Raw genomic sequence first — 22,352 nt, 5'->3', positions numbered from 1 at the left:
CTGAATGAGATCCAATTCTGAGTATCTCCATGGCTTGAAGACCTAGAGCAGAATCTATTTTTACTGACCACTGTGCTGGTCTATAAACTCCCTGCTGAGGAAATTCATGAGAATGCTCCTCACCCCTGGAAAGGGGAAGTATTTTTAGCAAGACCTTCTTCATATAAATATTCCACAAATGGATTGCTTCCTGGCATAGCTGACAGAACTGCACCTCTCAGCTTCTTCAGATAAAATACAGCAATGGGGTTGTCCACTAAGAATCAAATGGTTCACTTAAACATCTCGCAGGCCTCGCAAACAGCTTGAAGCACTAGCACATTTATAAGCAAACCCTCATGAGGCAACTTAAGTACTTGAGCCGACAGGCGGCTGAGATCCCTCCCCCATCCTCTCACATCCAGCCACGCACCCCTGGTAGATGTGCCTACTGCATGAGTCATAACTGGCTCTGGTATCAAAAAGGGAATCCCTTCACAGATGTTCTGATGGGTCAACCACCAATCTAGGGACTAAATCACTCACGCAGGTGTGAATGAACATGTTCAGTGAATGTCTGCTTGGCTGACATACCAAGTGGAACCAGGTCTGCAGACATCTGAGAGGAAGTCTGCCATACAGAGTCACATATGTGCAAAAGGCCATGTAACCCAGGAATAGCAGACAAGTACTCTACTGTCCTTTGGTTAGCTTTGAGAGTGTTGGACAGACCATATGGACTGAGAGGTAAGTGAAGAGGTAAATCATGGTGCACAGAAGATTGCTCCTATGAAGGTTATTCACTGTGTTGTCATAATTCCATTTTTCTCTACATTTAGTTTTAAGTCTAGATGTAAGAACCAATGTCTGATTACGAAAATGCTGTTTTAGATATGGATACCTGATTGTCCTTGAATTAGCCAACTGTCCCAGTAAAGAAACATTTGTATACCTAGGCAGTGTAAGTGGGCTGCTACCACCATCATCATGTACTTAAACACCTTTGGGGCCGACGATAACCCAAAGGCAAGCATCATGTATTGGTAGCTCTTGCTGCCTGCTATAAACCAAAGTTAATTTTAGTAGGCGGGATACATTGTCACATGATAGTAAAAAGCCTATAAACTGAGGGCAGCACACCAATCTTTGAAGAAAAAGTAACTGAAACAAGTTGATTTTCTGTTTGTTTCGGCGGGGGGGGGGGGGGTTGTTTGTTATTGAAGTCTAGAATGGATCAAAGACCATCTTTGTACAAACTGGGAAGTAATGGCAAAAGTATCTTTTCGTTCTGTGTTAGTAAGAAACCTGCTCCATGTCTCCCAAGTTGGAAAATAACTCTCTGATGGAGGAATGGGAAAGGTGGACTGGGGAGGGAAAGGAATTGAACTGAATGATGGGATTCCTTTCCTTTGCTGTTTTGAACGTCCATTTGTATGCTGCAATCTCTTTCCAAAAACTACAAAAGAAAACTAAGGGCTTTCCAATTCGTGGGAAATTATAGTAGTTGGTATGTTGTCCTTGATCAAGCAGTTAAAACTGGCTTTGAAGCCCAAAGTGGGTTTTGTGAGAAGGGGCTACATGGACACTGAAAACTGACAAAATCCTGGTGACTCAGACCTTTTTTTAAGAGATCTCTTGATATTTAAGCTAACAGAATGGAGTGTAATATGTTTGAGATGTAAGTTTTTCTTTATTACTGCAGTATAACATCAATTCTGTGATGGTGGCTTCATCCAGGAAGACCAAACATGAGGGAGATGTCATCCAGGCATCTCCTCCCTTGCTTCTTCCTCTGCTGACTCCAACAAAGAAGGGGCCTGAGGGTTTGTAGAAGAATTTTCCCTAGAAGTCTCCAGAAGGGGAGGAAGCAACCTCCTTTTAGACAGGGGTCTAGATTCTTTTGGATCAGTCCAGTAAAGATGGGTGGGTGTGTTCCATTCCAACATTTGAATCACACATTGTGGTACACACCATACTGGGGGCCAATTTATAAGAATGTTGATCTTGCCCCTTGATTCAAGCACCTCTAAGAGCATGACTTGAACCTCCATGGTGAAGACAGGGGTCTACAGTGATCAAAGTCTGGAGATATGACTCCTTTCGGTGAATAGAATTGCTCCAATTGACATCTGAGAGCATCTAAGCACCATCAAAATCCAGATCATGTCCTAAAGATACTATGGAGCATGTATCCAACTGCGACAAAAGCAGAAGAGGAAGGTAAAAGGATAGACTGATGCTGTCACCAAGGGCCAAGAAGCCAATGTACATGATGAAACCATAATGTCAGGAATAAAAGTGTCAGCTCAGACTATTAGAGATGGGCAACATAGTAAAGGAGAGTCCAGTAGGGGAAGATACTAAACGTCCTTTTGCATGCAAAGTTTGCAAGTGTTGGCTGCATCAAAATTAGAAGCAAATGTCCTGTTCTTACTACCCATTGTATAGGACTCAAATGCTGAGGATGAGGGTGGTCTAGGTCAGGGGAGAGCAAACATTTTATGGGGTCCCACTTTTTGCCCCTGCAATTAATAGGGCCCCCCTAACCTGTCTAATGTCATGCAAACTGAGATTTCACTTATGTTTATATGGGAAAAAACTCTTTTCGAATGTGTAAGAAAGTAAGTAAAATGTAAAAACTATTCATCAGTAAATAGATGTGAATACACAAACTTAAAAACAGTAACATATTTCAACGTTTTTAATGAAATGGATGAGCCTAAGACCACACAGCCAAGCATGCTGCACCCACCTTTGAAAATTTCATCCCCCTCAAAGGGGGCATACTCCTCACTTTGCGCATCCCTGCTCTAGATAACTAATGATCTTGGTCTCATTGGCCCCAGCAGAACCACAGTTTAAAGGACTGCATTGCCTCTTCCATAAAACGGACTTTAAGAAATGCCTGTTTCTTCCTCCATGGTGGAAAAGAGGCACCAGTAAGACTTGTCCCTCACATGCCCACCCCCTCTTCCTTGGCAAATTAGGCAGCTTTTGTGACTCTCCATAACAGTGACCATGGCTCTGTTTATCCGAATCCTGGTGTTCTTTTTACCTATTAAATCTGCTAACGAAAGGACTTCAGAAGCTACACTAAGCCTACAATCTATCACTATAATTGTGTCACAGAAGTCTTCTTCCAGAAGCTGGATAATCAAATTGAACAATGACAGAGTGCCAACTCTTACCACAGGCACCAAAAGAGGGAAATGGTGGCCATTCCTCTTATGCCCTCAGCTCCCAGCATGAAGACAACAGTGGCCAGCTGGCAAAAGTTTCCCACTTCAGTGCACAGGGTGCATGCACCTGCAAGGGATTGTACAACATGTGCACAATCACTTGGAGAAGAGGGGTTTCCTGAATTATAGGACATAATTTCCTACAGAAGTTCATTAACAGGAAAGGGCCTCCAATCAGGGTCTAAGAGCTGATTCACTCAATTTTTGAGAACATCCGTTACTAGAATAACTTTTATATTACTAAAATATTAATTCTTATGTCCAAGAGCTATGTAAAGAAGAGCTCACTGAAAAATGTTCAACTTCTGCCTAGATAGCTCAATCCCCCAGAGAGTTGTATCCCAATGCCACAAGTTTCTTGCTTACTTTTCCTCTTAGACTGTCCTGCTACTGGAGAAGTCTGAGTAGCTGGAGTATTGGGTCTTTCTTCCTCATCCTTCATTTCTGGCTTCACTTCTGGTTTCTTCTCTTCTTGCTCCATTGGTTCTGTTATACATTCCTTCACCACTGGTTCCACTTTAATCTGAAAAGCAGATCAGAGGTCCTTCACTTAATTCAATATAAGCTCCTTGCTCCTTTTGAGGATGTAATATTGTGCTTAGCTCCAGCTTGACTGCTATTTCTTTCTATGGGAAAAAACGACCCTTCCTCAGTCATTCTGGCTCTCACCCAAGTCCATTCTTCATTCCTCCTCCCCATGAGGTCCCTTTGCCAAGATTCAAATAGTTCTATAGGTAATTAATTTAACATTAAATATTGAAGCCTGACCTCCGCACACTCCCACCTCCAGGATCACTGTGGTTCAGTCTTCTTTTTGGCTTTTAATGCCAGGATTCTACAGTTTCTATTTCAACAAGACAAAACAGTGAAGACCACAAGTTCCTTTACTGAAAAGCCATCAGGACCTCAGTTTTTCAACCAAAAGATACAATCTACAGCCACATAAGTCACTATTCTAGGGACTTATTCCTACAGTGACTACTTACACTATGGGAACATTCTTACAGAAAAATAAGTTGCAGGCACATGCTCATTTCCCACAGGGTTAGCAAAATTGAGGACCTCAGTATTTACAGCCACCATTTTAAGCACCGTTCTTTATCGCTGCTCACAAACTGGTCTAAGATAGTGTCTAAAATAACGGTAGAAGCTAAGATCTGAATCTATCTTACATAGAGCCCTAGAGGAAACACCTTCTTCTGAATAATAGCACTCATTTCCCCTCCAACTCCCATCCAAGTTCGAACATTGCTAAACCAGTTCTTACCAGAAAAAAAAATTAGCTACCCTCTTACCTCTGGTTTCTCCTCCATCTGGAGCTCTGTTTGTTCTGGCCCCTCTTCTTCCATTTTAATATCTATTTTCACTTCCTGCAAGAGCGGCTGCTGCTGCTGCTGTTCAGGAATAGTCTGCTGAGAATTCACTTCTGTGCTGCTAGTAGACGGTGGGTTTGATACCTGCCCATCGATGTTTACAGCCGGCTGTGAAAGCTGCAGAAAAACCCACAGGTACTAAAAATCAGCCAAGCAATCACGCAGCCAAGTCTACTTCATTAAGAAGTTTGTTTTTTTTTGGTTTTTTTTTTTTTTTTATTATTGGCTGTCATGTTTCCTCAAGTTTAACTGCACCTCATTATTCCCCCAGTTTTAAAAAAGCCTGCCTGCTGCTCAACTCTGGTTTGAAGAAACGTGCTACTAAAATCTACTTTGGACAGCTTAACATTTTCACAATTTAAGATGCCTACAGTAAAATCCCACCCCTACACATGCAAGAAAATAAGTGCACTGAGAGCCATCTACTTTATTTCTCAGTAGGTTTCTAAATGTGCATTAAAAATTCTCTACAACCCTTTCAGCATGGAAGCATCACATATTCCAGTGTCCAGTTTACTGGTCCTGGGTCTTCAGACAAAATGCACACACATTGGTTCAGATGTCTCTTAAACAGATGGTTCACCATCGTCTTGGACATAGGACAAGTAAACAAAGATCCTGTCTGAAAGTCTCACATCTGAGTATCCCTGGGGAAAGCATAGAAATAAAAATATTTTCTTACAGGTGTTGTGGGGTGTTGAGGCTGCAGTGTTGCTGTTGGGGTGGGCACAGATGCAGTCGTGCTCTGTTGTGACAGGGGCTGCTGCTGTTGATCTGCCGAAGGGGTGACTGGAACTGGAGGTTGGACTTGTGGAGGCAGCTGTGCCTGTGGAGGTGTTGGAGTCTGCCTCTGTGGGGGGTGCATAGTTTGTGACTGTGGTCCAGGTGGCATTGTCGTAGGGGTGGGGACATTGGGAACAGTGGTGGCAGCTGCTGGTGTTGCCTGCGGCTGCTGGGATCCCAGACCAGGGGGAGTGTGGTGAGGTGTTGGGGTACGACTAGGTACTGGAGAAGGAGAGTTTCGGTGCAAGGTAGTCTGTGGAAGAGGTGGGCAGTGAATATGGCTCCCTTGAGAACCTGGAGCCACTGCAGGAGAATTCACAGGACAGGAAGAGCTGGTCATTTGTGCCTGTGGGAAAACAAGTAGTTATATACAGTGACTTGAGACAACAAGTGCGAGGAGGGAAAGGATTACCTTCAAGTGGACACTTTTTACCTGAGGTACTAAGGCCTATCAGTTTTAAAAGTATGACTAGCAAAACTGACTTTATGCATTCCGTTTAGTTTAGTGAGTGCAACAGGATTTTCAATTTGACATTTTTGTTTACATGCACAGTGCTGCAGCATTTAGGTTTCCTACAACTCCAAGGAAAAATTTAAATGCAATCAACCAGTTAATTTAAAGCATTAAAGAATATTCTGTATTCCTCCAACTACCCAACTGAAAAATAATAAAACCAGCTCACAGAGTCTGTCCGTGAAACTGCTCCCTTAAGTGAAGAACCTACTTGAGACACTGGCGTCTGACTGCCAGGCTGGGTCATAGGCATGTTTGTCGTGTTCATTCCTGGAGAGGAAGCAGGAAACTGGTTCTGTTGTAGAAACTGACTTTGATTGGAAGGCTGGCCAACCCCAGGCTGCTGCATACGTGAAGCAAATCCCATCTGCTGCAAAGGAGGAAAGGCTTATTTCAGTGTATAGGTATACACCCACCCACACGCTTAAACATAAAATTATACAAAGTAACATTCACTGCACAGCAGAATGACTGACATCTGACAGCCACTCAAGTGAAGTAGCATGACAATATGCTAATACTCTGGTCCCAAGCAGGAGGACACTTTTACAGTTACCTCTTAATTTAAATTTATGACAGGGAGTTCAGGAATTCAGACAGACTGCACCTCAAGGTTTTGATACAGTTTTTGATAAATTCCACTGTTTCAAGCATGTTACTGCACATTCAATCTTACATCTGAGCCAAATTCAGCAGTTGCCACACAGATTTGTAAAGGTTGGCTACTCGGTGAAGACACAAAGGGAAAAACAAAAACGACAGTTTGGATAACCACAGTAAAACACGAACATTAAAACTGAAGAGTTAAACATAATGGACTGAAAAACATCCTGACCTGGTTCATGGCCCCAGCCTGGCTTAGCTGTCCATGGTGCTGAAGAGGAGGAGTTTGCCGAGGACCCATTGATGACAGTTGCATGTTCACTTGGCCAAACTGGTTCATAGCTGCATGTTTACCCCCAAAAAATTTTAACACAAAAGTTTCAGTTTTCATTTGGACATCATTCACTGTTTTAACAGGACCTAACTGTCTCTGCTCCCAACTTTATTTCTGCCAACACACGACTGAATATGCTACATACTGTACTTCAGGCTCTAACTAAACTATTTCAAACCTTTTGAAAGAAATGCACATAAAACTAGTAAAAAGATTCTGGGCCAAGCTGTTTTTGAGCACACCTTGACTAGAAAGGGTATTGTTCTTATAGAACCAGTTGCTTGGCAGAGGCTGAAATCAAGTTTACCATGTCAGCCCAAACACCTTCACATTCCTTCATGACACAAAAGGACAGTTCCTTACCTCCATAACTGGTGTTCAAGATGCATTATTCATGTCCAGTCCAATATAAGTGTGAGCATGCCTAGTTGCCAAAAATTTTCTCCCCCTAGCCAGCAGCCATTGCGTCAGTGGGGCACCCCCTGAAGTGGCACCCATATATCACCCAATAATAGGCACCCCCCAAGCCTGCCACCCCCCGCTCCGCCAACATTGGGGAAAAGGTGGGAGGGTTTTGGAATGATCATGAACACTGCATCTTGAACAGCAGCAGTTATGCAAGTAACTGTCCCCTCTTCAAGACATCGTTCATGTACATTCCAATGCAGATGAATGCAAGCTGATGTCAGGAGGTGGCATCCTAGCCCCAGAATGACTAACACAGCTCTGCACACTGCAGCGCCCTCCCTAGCATGTTGTGTAATCACATAATGGGCTGAAAATGTGTGATTGGAAGACCAGGTGGCCGCCCTACAGGTTTCTGAAATAGGGACATAGGATAGGCACGCTGCAGAGGAGGCCTGCACCCTTGCAAAGTGAGCCCTGCTAGGAGGAGGGGGAGCCCCTGCTACCTTGTAGCATTCCTTAATACAGGCCACTCACTATCCAGGAGGAAATCCTCTGGAACGAAACTTGGAGGCCCTTCTTCCTGTCAGCTACAACCACAAAGAGCTCCTGCAACTTTCTGAACAGCTTGGTCCTGCCGAAGTAAAAGTAACAAGAAGTCCTATGGTACCTTACAGACTAACAGATAATGTGGAGCATAAGCTTTCGTGGGCAAAGACCTGCTTTGTCAGATGCACAAGTGGGAGGTTTCAGAGGGTATAAAGAGGGTGTCTCAGTCAAGGGGAAGGCCACAGTTGACAAGGTCTGTTTAGGCACAAGATGTGGCCCATTACCAGCAGTTCATGGGTAGCTGTGAACATCAAGAGATGAGAATTCAAGTCAGTTCAGTCAGGGAGGATGTGGCCCATTATCAGTAGTTAATGTGGAGGTGTGAACGTCAAGAGCAGAGAAACTGCTTTTGCAATGGCCCATCCAGTCCCAGTCTCTGTTCAATCCTTGGTTGATGGAGTCAAACTTGCAAATGAATTGCAGCTCTGAGGTCTCTCTTTGGAGTTTATTTTTGAAGCTTTTTTGTTGTTGGACTGCTACTTTTAAATCTGCAACTGCATGCTCCCTTGGGGTAGCATGAGGCTTAGAGCAAAAAAAACCAGGTAATAAAATATCCTGATTGACACAGAAAGAACAGACCACCTTCAGCATGAAAACCACATGGGGTGTCAGTCTAACCTTGTCCTTGTGGAACGATGTACAGATTGGGTCCGCTTAGCAGGCCCTCAACCTCAAGACCCTGCTGGCCGAAGCAATGGCCACCAAAAGCTTTTGTTAACTCAAACAGCAGGGAGCAGGAGGCAAGGAGTTTGAAAGGGGGCCTCATAAGCTTGGCTAAAACCAAACTGAGGTCCCAGGAGGTTAAGTGGCCCCACACTGGTGGCCCAACCCACTGCAAGCCCTTGGTGAATCCCCTGACCAGAGGGTCTGAAAACACCAACGAAAGGCTTGGACTGTGATGAAAGGAGGAAATAGCTGCCAGGTGTACCTCAATAGAGGACAGGGACAGCCCTGACTGGCTTAGGTACCACAAACAATTCAGTATTGAGGGGACGATGGCCTGCAAGGGAGATAATCCCTTCTGGGGCCCAAATCACAAACATCTTCCACTTTGACAAGTGGCTCTCATGGAAAGTTTTCTACTATTTAAAAGGACCTCTCTTACTCGGTTTGAGCAAGAAAATTCCATGGCACTCAACCATGACGCTGCCATGTTGTGAGAGAAAAGTACCAGAAGTTGGCATGCTGACTCAACAGGTCCAGTTATGTTACTGGATTGCATACCGACAGGTTCAACAGAACTGAGTACCAGTGCTGCTTGGCCCATGCTGCAAGCAACAAGATTACTGAGGCCTGACCTGCCTGAATTTTGATGAAGACCTTGTGGATGAGGGGAATTTGAGGGAACGCATTCAGCAGAGGGTCTGTCCAAGAGACGCAGAATGCAACCACCCAGGACCCTGGTGCCAGTAAGAACAGAACGTTTGGCAATTTGAACTGAGGTGTGCAGCAAACAGGTCCACCTGGGGATAGCCCCAAACTCAGAATATTGACAGAAGCACCTATTTTAATCCCTAGGCTGCTGGGGGAATTGCCTAGCAGGAAGGCTAGGAGGGAAATACCTGTGCTGTGACACAGGGTACACTGACCTCAAGGTAACCCTGGAGTCTTTAAGGCTATATAGCCTCTTATCAGTTTTCTCCAAAAAAAAGGGGGGGGGGCAACTCCTTGAAGGGCAAATCCTGAATGGTCTGTTGCACTTCATAGGGGAGGCCAGAGACCTGGAGCCATGCACCTTCTCATGGCCACACCTGATGCCATGACCCTTATTACCACATCAGCAGAAAAGCCACACATGAAGTCAGCTTGATCTCCTCCACTAATGCCACACATGTGGGTTTGGCATGGAGCGCGGGGATCACCTCTTCACTGAGAGAGGGAGGAAGCTATACTGTATGAGTATCTGAGGGCTTGCTGATTAGATAGCACTGCGGTAGCCCCCTGGCTGAATAAAAAGCTTTCCTACCATACAGGTCCAAATGTTTCACCTCTGTTTCTGGGCAAAGGCCCCTGAACCTCCCGCCTCTCCCTGTGGTTGGCCACATCTGTGACCAGGGAGTCGGGTGGAGGTGGTGGTTGAAGAGGTGTTCCTGGCCCGTAGAGGAGACATTCTTCCTCGCCATTGGCCGGGCTGACATAGAGGTCTGCCACATGGTCTTGGCCGTCTGGGCAAGAGTCTTAATGAGAGGCAGAGCCGCTCTATTGGAACTCAGTGAGGACAAAATATCTGTCATTGGGTCAGCTTCAGCCTTCACCTCCTTCTCCAAGCCCAGAACCAGGAGGGCAGAAGATCCTGTGAGTGTTTCATCCAGGGAAGAGGATGGAGGACGCATCCACCTGCATCAGACGGCCCACATCCATGGCTCCTGCAAGGTCCAGTGCATCTGCCCTCTGGCCCAAGGGAAACAGTTTCAACGCCTGCCTGAGTGACACTGAGCCCACAGTGGGCAGTGCCGAGCCCCACAATGCAAGGGGAGCAGCCGGCGCCGAAGACATCAACGTGAACCCACCAAGTCCCAAAGGTGCCAGCATGGCAGATGGCACCAAACGAAAAGGCATAAAACCAGAGCCAAGGACAGTAACAGCACCAAGGGGATTGTTGCAGAGTTGACAGGTGGTGCCAATGAGGACAGTTCCATGGGAAACAGCTATTTCAACAAGCCATCCCACAGAGGAGCTTTCCATTGATGTTGCCCAACACGGTACCGGGGGGCCCTCCCGATGTCAAAACCAGCAATGGAGTCCAGGACGGTCCAACCATTGAGAGGCCATCAAGTCCAGGCCCCTACCCTAATGGCAGGACCAAGTAGTGTCTAAACTATCCCTGACAGACATCCATCTAACCTGTTCTTAAATATCTCCAGCGATGGAGAGTCCACAACCTCCCTTTGCAATTTATTCCACTGTTTGACCACCCTGACAGTTAAGAACTTTTTCCTTATGTCCAACCTAAACCGCCCTTGCTGCAGTTTGAGTCCATTGCCTCTTGTTCTATCCTCAGAGGCCAAAAAGAACAAGTTTTCTCCCTCTTCCTTATGACACCCTTTTAGATACCTGAAAACCGCTATCATGTCGCCCCTCAATATTATCTTTTCCAAAATAAACAAGCCCAATTCTTTCAGCCTTTCTTCATAGGTCACATTGTCTACACCTTTAGTCATTCTTGTCCCTCTTTTCTGGACCCTGTCTAATTTCTCTACATCTTTCTTGAACTGCAGTGCCCAGAACTGGACACAATAAGGCCAAACCAGCACAGAATAGAGCAGAAGAATGACTTCTCCTGTCTTGCTCACAACACACCTGTTAATGCATCCCAGAATCATGTTTGCTTTTTTTGCAACAGCATCACATTGTTGACTCATATTTAGCCTGTGGTCCACTATAACCCCTAGATCCCTTTCTGCTGTACTCATTCCTAGACAGTCTCTCCCCATTCTGTATGCGTGAAACTGATTGTTCCTTCCCAAGTGGAGCACTTTGCATTTGTCCTTATTAAACTTCATCCTGTTTACCTCAGACCATTTCTCCACTTTATCCAGATCATTTTGAATTATGACCCTATCCTCCAAAGTAGTCGCAACCCCTCCCAGCTTGGTATCATCTGCAAACATAATAAGTGTACTTTCTATGCCAATACCTAAATTGTTAATGAAGATATTGAACAGACCCCTGCAGGACCCCACTTGTTACACTTTTCCAGCAGGATTGAGAACCATTTAGAACTACTGTGAGTACGGTTATCCAGGCAGTTATGCACCCACCTTATCGCAGTCTCATCTAAATCGTATTTGCCTAGGGTTGGTTTGTTTGTTTTTTTAAAAGAAGAATATCATGTGAGACTGTATCAAATGCTTTACTGAAGTCTAGGTATACCACATCTACCACTTCTCCCCTATCCACAAGGCTCATTATCCTATCAAAGAAAGCTATCACATTGGTTTGACATGATTTGTTCTTTACAAATTCATGCTGGCTGTTCCCTATCGCCTTGCCACCTTCCAAGTGCTTGCAGATGATTTCTTTAATTACCTGCTCCATTATCTTTCCTGGCACAGAAGTTAAGCTGACTGGCCTGTAGTTTCCTGGGTTATTCTTGTTCCCCTTTTTATAGATGGGCACTATATTTGCCCTTTTCCAGTCTTCTGGAATCTCTCCTGTCTCCCATGATTTTCCAAAGATGATAGATAAAGGCTCAGATACCTCCTCCATCAGCTCCTTGAGTATTCTAGGATGCATTTCATCAGGCCCTGGTGACTTGCAGACATCTAATTTTTCTAAGTGATACTCTTCAAGCAGGCTGAATGTGGGTCACTTTTCGGCATGCACTTCCCAGAGTCAGACTGTGAAGTCTGGCAACCTTGGTGTGCCCTGACACCAGGGCCTCTAGAGGAGGGGCAACGACATCTCTACTTTGTGCCTGAAGAACAACGCTAACTACTGCCAGTAGAACTATTAAACATTAACTATTTAAAACTATTTAAACTATTAACACTGAATTAGAACTATTTACAGAAGAGCTCTAACTGCTACCAGCTAACTAAGAAGATTGCTGGAACTCCTCTTCACTAGTTCCAGCAACCAACAGAACAAGAGGGCTGCTCAGGCAGGGCCTATGCCGGGCACTATACTGGTACCACTCCAGGGGGCTCCGCACTGACCCAACAGCTACCACCTAGGACAGGGGTTGGCAACCTGCAGCTCTTTAAGGAGCGACTTAACTCTGGTTGCTGCTACTGACTACTCCTCTCGCGACTCCCTGCACTGCCCCCACTGAAATAATGGGACTAAACTGAATTGGTTTAACCGCCAGCATGAAACCAATTCAATTTACTTCCATTATCTCAGCGGGGGCCACGCAGGGAGCCACCCATACTACATGTGGGGGAAGTGAGAATGGGAGGGGTGGCCACACCTGCCCCTGCCGGAGCCACGCAGGTATGCCTGCCCCTGCCAGAGCTTCTCAGCTGCAGTAAGGAGAAAACGGGGGAGGCCTCCTGCATACACAGCTTCCCTCTCTGCAGGGCCAGCGCCATCTTCTAAGCAGCGCGAGGCCCCCCAGCTCCTCCTTGCTCTGCAGCAGCTGCCAGAGCCTGAAGCTGCATCCAGCAGCGCAAGCTCAGTTCCCCACCTGGCCCCGGGACCCATTGAGTCCAGCGCCGGTGCCGTTGGGTGGGGGCAGCTGGGAAAGCCGCAGGCACTTTCTGGCCTGAGAAGTTTGGGGGTGACCCAGAGTGGAGGGAGAGATGATGGAGAGGACCCAGAGCACATGGAGAGCAGTAGGTGGGCAAGGTCAGCTGAGGTGGGTTCAACCTGGAGATGGGTACAGGAGAGCAATTTGGCACTGACAGGGATTAAGCCTGGGATTGGGGGGGGCATAAAGCCTGAAGATGGGGGTAACAACCTTGCAACTGGTACAAATCATGGTGTGTGCACTCTTCTTAAACTAGGGGTGACAAATTACAGTTTAACTTTATTTATTAAGGATCTTCTCATACTCACACACATTATGGCTCTTGATGTATTGATTTTGTAATTGAATTTGAAAAAATGGCTCTTCTCACTATTTTGGTTGCAGACCCCTGGACTGTGGGAATAGTAGTAGTAGGCATCCTTCAGTCTGCATAGACTATGGATCGCGCCCTTTAAAGTTTCAATTGAGGACTTCATTTACAGCGTCTGTTGTGACTATAAAGACCCACACGAGAGTGACAGTCCTTGCTGCATCTCTTGCAGAGGGGAATAGTATTCTGACAATTGGGCATGAGTGCACACACCCACATTGGAAAACACATGAACAATCATTCGAAGAACTAAGCTTTTCTGAAAGACTTGTATATCAATGTCCCTGCATTCAAGTGTGAATTGTGTCAATTTTACTAATATTTTAAAATGTTGATTTATAAGAGCCTATACACCCTAATTTTAGAATCTGGAAAATCCTCTCCTAAAACCAACAAAACCATTCTTCCAGTTCACACTTTCAAATATAGCCTTTACAATTTAAGAGCTGAAATCCAAAACAGACAGGTCTCTCTTCCACAAGGAAAGTGATTTTAAACAAGTGGTAAGGAAGAGCAGAGAAAACTGTATCTCATTAGACTCCAATAAAGACTGCTTGACATCATATGACCATTGGGAAATGCAGAATCCAAAATTTGTTCTATGTTCATTTGTAATTAAACAGATTTCATTTCTCTGGACACTTACCTGGCTGTGTCTGCATGCGACTCATCATCTGATTTGGCACACTGGCACGAATCATGGCTGGGTCAGGAAGGGGACCATCTGAAAAAGAGTTTGAGCAACAGAGGTTAGGGAATTAAGACTAAAGTCCATCCTCTCAAACTTCTCTTACAAAAATTACTTTATTGGGAAATGTTCAAATTAACTCCAAACACAAACCAAATGTTAGGCCCTAAAAGATGACAATGGAACAAAGATAGAAAAAGTCTTCTTGTAAATAGAACCACGTGCTATTTCCTAACCAAAAATAGTTTAAGATGACTGAACTTCATGAAGCTGAGGACTGATTTGCAGCATGTCAAGGAGTTACAATGACTAAATGACAGAGGTTTAAAACATCTCGTGCATTATTAAGCAGTGTTAACACTGCTCTGTAGAGGTTAAACAGCAGACAAACCAATTCAATTAGAGTATGACCTTGGAAAGACCAGCATCTAATATACTGAAATCAAGTTTACAAATTTTATCCAAATGCACCCTCTTATAAACACTTTTAAAATAACCCAAGTGTAGAAGGATACTTTGAGGTGAATGGATGATTCAGGGGATTGAGAAAAACATGCAGCTTTTTACCCGTATGCCACTAATTACGTCTAACCCCCATGTACTGAGCAAAATTCATTAAAATATGATGGGTGCTTAGCAGCCTGCATAAGAATAGAACTGAATATTTTAATGTTATGTGCTTCAAAAGCTAAAACTGAATGAGCACAAGAGAAAAAATCCTCAGTTTTTAGAAGGTGGGCAGCCTGGCAGGACAATGGCCTTAATGAGCGAGGGACATAGCTCTGTGAAATAACTTTGTAGAGCTCTCATTGTACTGAGAGGACTTCAGACTCCAGAGCAGCCAGTCCAGCATCTTGCACAACACAATATTAATCTTAAAGTACAAGTATGTTTTAACAGAAGTAATCTGTCATTTAACTATTACTGTAAAAGCGTTTTACTTAATGAAACAGAAGACTGAGACCTACTGGGACGGGGAAAGAAGACTAGAACACATGATGGTCTCTGTCCCTCCTCCCAGTCTATTCTATCATACTGATCATCACCACTGACATTTCTATAACTGCTGTCTAACATTCCTTGGCCATGAGCAGATTTTTTTTTGTTGGATTGGCAAGGAGCAGGGGGATAATAACGTAAGTGTAACATGAGAATACTAACTAGGAATGATTGAAAACTTAACTTTCTGCCCGCCCATCCCCCACTCTACCCAGGAGTCCAAGCCCAAGCCTTAAGTTGTTGCTCAGCTTTACCCAGGTGAAGTAAACTGCAATTGATGACAGATTTGAAGACATTAAACCAGTGTTTCCCAAACTACTTTGGCCACGGAACACTTTTGGGCTTGGAATATATTGACAGAGCATACACATGCTAGTTGAGGGGGCGAGGAGTGGAGGGTTTCATACTGAAAAACTGTTACATGTAATGCTTTAAAGTCGATTTAAGAGAGAGTTAGTTTTTAGATGTCTTATTTTAAAAAGGACAAAAAACAACAAGAGAAAATCATCTGAATGAACAACTAATGTCCTTCTGATAAAAGGATGGTTAGCAACCCAATAATTAAATGTAAATTAAAATTAAGTGCAAACCCAGAACAAAACATCAATATAACAACTAAAAAGGAAGGCTGGTTAGTGTCTTTTTTTGTACAAAAATAGAAAGGGCAATATTGTTTAAAAAAGGACCATCCTTCCTTAGAGCTTAAAAATATTTTTATGAAAAAGAAACACAAAACAAAGTATTGAAAAATACTTTGTTTTGTTTTTATAAATGTATTTTTACAGAAAACTACTGGAAAATAAGTAACATTTAACAGTTTTTTGTTTTTTTTTTTAAATGGGAAGAGTTTGTGTTTTTTGATCACAAACCTGCTTAATATTAGGAATGATGCTGGAGAGTTGGATCCTCCCATCACGTGCAGCATCATGTGATTTCTCTGAATGCAGCTCTTGCCGAAACAATCCAAATTGACTGTTTCAGCACGAGTCGCATAATAACTATACTGTCATGAATGCCTTATGAATATTAATATACTTACAATCTAATCAAATACCTTAGTACTTTTGATCCACACATAATTTAATATTTTGGAAAGAAAAACATCTCTAGTATCCTTTCCCCCCCACCCCCCAGAACACCTATTCACATGGTGTGGAATACCAGTGCTCCACAGAACTGAGTTTGGGAAATGCTGCATTAAACCCTTCAATATCCAAGCAGTCCTGCAGAGTTTGGTCTTGTCACCCCATTTATTTGCAATGTCTGAGGGACTTCAGGAGTGATACTGAAGACTTTAGAAATATCAGCATGCTAATATCTAGTTCTTCTCCCTGCCCGCCCCCCTTACCCCCAAGACTCAACTATATTATTTCTCTGGTATGCCAGCACCTGGCCAAAGAAAACTTCATTGAAAGTCCATTACTGCCAGGCAGGGTGGGCAATATTTTTTGATGGAGGGGGAGGGGGAGGGATATTGAGATCTTCCTAACTGGTCAGGCCGTGCTTTCCTATGGAAGAGGTGTGGCATTTGTGACAGAGGTTGGGTGCAAAAGGGAGATCTGGGAGCAGACTGCAGTGCAAGAGAGGGTGTGGTATCTGAGAGGGAGTTTGGGTGAAGGAGGTAGTGCTGATCATTGCAGGGTCAGGGAGACTGTTTTGGTGCAGGAGAGGATTTTGGCCTGTGGGAGGGGTGTAGAAGGGGAAGCAGAGTCTGTGAGGGCGTTGTGAACCTGGGGCGGGGGGCAGTGGCAGCAGAGAGGGTGGGGAGGGTTTGGGTTAGGGATGTTAACAGTTAACTAGAAAGCCTCACCCTAAATGGATGAGGCTTTCCAATTATGGTTAAGCAGAAATAGCTGGGGCAGCCCTGCCACCCTGCACTCCCTCAGTTTAATCAGTTAACCGAATAAACTTAACATTTAACCAGTTAACTAATTAAATGGGATTTTACATCCCTAGTTTGGGTGGTGACTAGGGAAGGGATCTGGGGTACAGGAGGCAGTAGGAGCATCAGAAGGAGGCACTGGCCAGAAGGTGCTTACCTAAGCGCTTCCCAACCAGCAGCCCGACAGGACCTTCAAGAAGAGTCCCTGCCTCACGCAACCCCAGGCTGTTCCAAGCATCAAGCTAACAGAACTACGTGCCTCTCCGTGCTGCACACTCTTGGGGGGTGGAGGGGGTGTGTCTGCACGCTGCCCTTGCCAAGACCACAATCCTCACAGCTCCTATTTGGCCAGCTTCCAGCCAATGGGAGCTGCAGAAATTGTGCTAGAGACTGGGGCAGTGTGCAAAGTCTTTACCCCACCCCCCTACCCTTGCAAGGGGCACATCATGGCTAGAGATTCATGGCCCCAGTAGCTGGATGATTTGAGCAGCCTGGGAATGCGAAAGGCTGGGAGCTTGCCTGAGAGTTTCCCTCGGCTGTGGGCCATAGTTTGCCCTGACTTCTCTCATTTGAAGAGCAAGGAAGTGATTATAGTAAGGGAAAAGCATTCTGAGAAATACAATGAGATTTTGACCACCTGCACAACTGGGTATGCTTGTCCATCTGTCAGGGGCATGAAATTTTGTTGATCTTATTGGGATTTCTAATTCTAGATCCATTTCCAGGCAAAAATGTTTTTCACTTCTGAATGTTCAAGAGATTAACTTATGTCCTTTTCTTTCCAGTTACCACCTTTGCCATATCTTCTAAAAACGTGTCAGCTGCAGGCTATCCCTTTCCATGGCCACTAAAAAAACTGCCAGTAACCAAGCTACTGTTGACCTCATTCCCCAGAGCTGAATTCTTCATTCACACTGTGCACAGTTGTTCTCAAAAGTAGGCTCAGTTGTGGAATTCACTTGACTGATCTTTCCGAATCCAAGTTTTGCCACTTTTAGGACACCAGGGAGATGTACCCCTTTTTCAGTATGCTCCCTTACACCCCTCTTTTCCGAGAGTGGGTGGGGTGGGGGGGTGTTGGAGTGCCGTGGAGCCAGCCTGGCCCTCTCTTCTCTCCCTGCCTTCTCCCCCTGGGCAACAGACTGATGGGATGACATTCTGTCACTTGGGTGGAAATTTTTTTTTTTAATATATATAGACACACAATGCAGGACAGCTCTGCTTACACTCTTCAAAACAAGTGTTCGATATCCATAGACAAGAGTAGCAACTTCAACCAGTGCACAAGATGCCATGGGAAATTTTGCCTTATCTTGTCAAACACCATTTTCTCTACCAGCTGAACATGAGTTAAAGATTTTGCAAGTAGTTCTTGCAAAATCTCCCACAGTGAAGAGGCAGTACCAGGAAAATGTTCTCACCGCTGTACCAAATACTAGTACATAGTGAGACACTTCAGTTCGCCTAGAAATAGGCAACTGCAATTTTACAAGATTAGCAGTAAGATGGGGGAGAAAGACGCCCAGTCTGGCACTCTACTATATTTTCCTACACAACTTATTCCCTTTTATTAACTAACCGAACTGTTCTTACTTTGAGACATGCCTGGCTGTGGCTGCCCCATATTGGGCCCTTGATTCATAGGAGTTGGAGGCATGCCTGGTGCATTTGGTATCATGTTCTGCTTTTGAAGTCTAGTCCTTCGCTTTTCCTCTAATTCCTTTTGGATCTTATATATCTTCTCAGCCAGCAGGTGGTAGTACTCTGCCTGTTGGGGTATAAAGAGAATAGAGGAAACACAATTAAATAAAGATTACAGGTTAAAACACTGAGGACCATGTGTAGGGCTGGGAAAAACACCACTTCCTTGTCTCCCCTGCACATTAGTATGCTGTGACATACTTCTCCCATAGGAGGGATCAGCACCCACAGCTCTTTAAGGAGCAACTTGTGGCTCCAAGCACTGCTGCCACTGACTCCAGTTGCAGCTCTGGAGGCTGCCACCACTTAAACAATGTTCACTGTTATAACAGAATTTAGTTTTTGGTTTAAGCAGCAGCAGCCTCCAGAGCCACTGAGCAGTCACCTGCACTGGCGGTGCGGGAAGGTGGGAGGAAGGCAGAAGAGCAGGGAGCCACCCCACGTGCGGGATGTTAGCTTGCAGGAGAACTGGGGGAGGGGCAGCCGAGCCTGCCCCTGCTGGAGCTGCACAGAGAAGGCAGCAGGTGGGGAGCAGCGGCAGCGCACAGAACTCATTGACTGAGACAGCTAAATCCTGAGGATGTGAGGGCAGGTTTGGGGCTCAAAGGGGTTAAAGCTAGGGATAGGGGGTGGGTTTGAGAGATCGGGGGTACAGCTTGGAGATGGGGGGCAGATTTGGGGGTTTAGGCCAGTAAAACCTGGAGATGGGATAACTTTCTAACTGAGTACAAATAATTGTAAGCTGTTCTTAAAATAGGGTGACAAGAGAGTACATTTTGGAGGTTATTTTTTATATATTTATTAAGGACACTCATATTCATATGCACTGTAGCTCTTGAAGTATTGATTTTGTAATGGAATTTGAAAAAATGGCTCTTCTCACTATTTTGGTTGCAAACCCCTGTCCCATAAGAATGAGCAAACATATGCCTCACAGTATTTCCTGCAACTGCAGACTGACTAAAATGGAGATTTACTTTACCCATATTGTGCATTCATTTGACATACCACAGTAAAGGATGAGCCCTGGTTTTATACTGTATTTGGGAGAAAATGAGAAACCTTAAACATGGCACATTAGGATAAAAAGCTGTCAGCCCATAAACATGTGTCACCAGCAAAAAAGAGGTAAAACTTAAAACTAGGCAGAGCTTGGTGCTTGCTGTTGCCCTTGCATATGCCAGCATCACCTTCAAAAATATCTGTGCTCTTATTCATGTTTGGGACCCAACTTATCATATCAAGGCCTCCATTCCCACTCTCAAACATCACTTCATTATCGTCGTACACTGTGACAGTGTTTCAGCACCGACTCCGTAAATACGAGAACCTACCTAGTCTCTACAGCAGCTGAGAGTTCCGTCCACAATACTAACAGAATGTATGTAGGCATAGGCACCAACTCCTGCTTCAGCCAGGATGTGCTTGACATTCATCTGTTCCCCCAGGTGCACTCCTCTTAAACCTCTGCCCCCCACACCTCCTCCCCTGAGCACATCCTGTCCCTGCTCCTTCCACCCCCTGCAGGAGCTTCCTAGACATCACCACAAATAAGTGGTTACAGACCCCCAGAAGATCTAGGAGGAAGGGAAAGGAGTTGGTCAGTGGGGCTCCTAGTGTGTGAGTGCACCGGGGATAGAAGGACAAAGGGAGGGGTGGGGTTCTATTAAGGCACCAGAGCATCCACAGTCATCACCTATTCATACTTACTCTCTATAGCTCTGGTGGGAAAGGACATGGCAACTCACCCTGCTATTTGCAGATTCATACATGTCACCTTCTACTTTCCGAGCATATGCCACCAGGTTCTCCATGCGCCTATCTTTTAATGCTGCAGGATCAGGGGTAGGAAATATGGCTTGAACTCTGAAGTAGGAAAAACAATGGAACATATTAAAACTAGGCATCTTTTGAACTCACATAATTGGCCCCAAATGAAGTTCAAAAACAAAGGGCTTTTAGTCTCTATTTCAAGCATCTAAAGAAAGTTAGAGATCATCATACATGGCATCTTTAGGGGCCTGTATAATCCCATTTTCTGATTTCTTCCCCCCACCCACCCAAGAATACCGCCATTTTGGAGCACAGAATTGTATGTTTGATACAAGAGGGATCAGACAAAGTTTCACACAATTTTAGGATTTAACATAAGGAAAGCAAATAATCCAAAAGTTCTATCAGCATTTCTTCTGACCATCACCCACTCTAAAAATCCACATTCATGTCCTGTCTTGCTCAAAGCAACATGCATCCTCAACATTAAAGCCTAAGCTACTCACCAGAAGGTGCTTCTCTACCTTTTCCTCGGGAGACAGAGGGCGGTGCAACTACAAAATATTTTTTAAATTTTTTGTGCTTTCACTTCAAGTTCAGCTGATTCCTTAGCCTTCTAATCTTAAAAGTTCCACAACCCTTCCAATTCCCTCAGCCTTCCTTGGCAGAAGGAGACCTTGTTTTGATACCAGATACCTACAGTTTATGAACAAGATGATTTCGGAGGTCCTGAGTAATATCTTCATGCCACTGTTTTCGAATTCCGGTGTTGGATGGTTGTGCTGCTGTCGGCATAGCTCCCAAACTGGTAACACTGGTGCTTTCACTCATCATGGGACTTCAAAAAAAGGGGGGGAAAGAAAAAAATCAAATATATATCAGAAAAGGAAAAAATGCTCAAAGTACATTCTAACATTAAGGATGACAAACCAATATTTGCTGTTGGGCTTCCACTCTACATGGGAATCTTCACTGACCAGGGAAGCACACCCATCTCGAGTGAGCAAGCCGGATCTTTAGTTGTATGCAGAAGTACTACATAACTATTTAGAAGACTGATATGAACACTACTAAGTCCAATGGTTAACAGAGCAACTGCCTAAAACAAATTGACTCTGACACTAGGATTTACTCCACTTCTCTTGCATAAAAATTTGACCGACATTTTAATAATCATTTTAAATTTCATCTGAAAGATGAGGCATCAGGATGCCTCTTAATCCTATGGTTGAGGGATGACAGATTTGCAATGTATCATCACATTCAGTAACACCTGTGTGTTTGAGATCTAGCAAAAAAACCACACAGCCTTATTTTGGTAAGCCATGAGAGCTGATGTTCTTTTAAATCATAGCAAAAACTCCCTTGAATCCAAAGATACTCTTTTTTCCCCAGTCTTATTTGCAAACTTTAGACAAATCTCTCAGTTACGGTTTTCCCTGCTTCAGGTTCTTCTGAGATGAATCCTGTTCAGTATTTTCAGACTATTTTTTAAAACCAAGTGAAATGTTCAACTTACTTTTGGGAATTCATTGCTGAATGCAACATCGAGTCAGACAGCAGATTAGGGCCTTGAACCCCCATACCTCCATTTACTCCCATAGGATTAGCATCTAGAAAGCAAAAGGAAGAAAATATTAAACTCAAGGCTTCAGTGCCACACAAACTCTGTGCTCAATCCTCCTCCCTCAAAAGAGAACATAGCTTTCAAGCCATCTTCCCCTACTTAACTGAGCCATTATTTCAGCTAAGCACATATAGAATCTTTTGTCATCAGTGTATATTGCACCCTTGTATATTTCTTGGTCAGAAGCCAATGTGCGCAATCCTGATAATTTCCTAAATCAACCATTATAAACCTGTTCATCTTTCCTCCTCCAACAATTCCACCAAAACAAGAAAAGCAGGA

At 44.3% G+C, this 22,352-nt stretch overlaps 1 protein-coding gene across 5 annotated transcripts in view; it reads right to left on the bottom strand.

Moving 5' to 3' along the window:
• Positions 1-22,352, bottom strand: part of EP300 (EP300 lysine acetyltransferase) — a 136,589-nt gene that overhangs the window by 41,495 nt on the left and 72,742 nt on the right. For 4 of the 5 annotated variants that reach the window (XM_075009764.1, XM_075009780.1, XM_075009796.1 and 1 more), the window contains exons 7-16: positions 21,963-22,056; positions 21,144-21,281; positions 20,419-20,536; positions 18,563-18,737; positions 14,047-14,124; positions 6,724-6,833; positions 6,100-6,258; positions 5,274-5,720; positions 4,514-4,708; positions 3,585-3,741 (exon numbers count right to left, since the gene is read on the bottom strand). In XM_075009764.1, the coding sequence (XP_074865865.1) occupies positions 3,585-3,741; positions 4,514-4,708; positions 5,274-5,720; positions 6,100-6,258; positions 6,724-6,833; positions 14,047-14,124; positions 18,563-18,737; positions 20,419-20,536; positions 21,144-21,281; positions 21,963-22,056 (1,671 nt within the window). The remainder of the gene's footprint in view (positions 1-3,584; positions 3,742-4,513; positions 4,709-5,273; positions 5,721-6,099; positions 6,259-6,723; positions 6,834-14,046; positions 14,125-18,562; positions 18,738-20,418; positions 20,537-21,143; positions 21,282-21,962; positions 22,057-22,352) is intronic. The other variant, XM_075009771.1, reaches the window with a different exon arrangement.

The sequence above is a fragment of the Carettochelys insculpta genome, chromosome 1, assembly GCF_033958435.1.
Source record: "Carettochelys insculpta isolate YL-2023 chromosome 1, ASM3395843v1, whole genome shotgun sequence".
NCBI classification, from domain to species: Eukaryota; Metazoa; Chordata; order Testudines; family Carettochelyidae; genus Carettochelys; species Carettochelys insculpta.
Note: the sequence above shows the minus strand (reverse complement) of the source record. Positions and strands in the feature narration are given on the sequence as shown.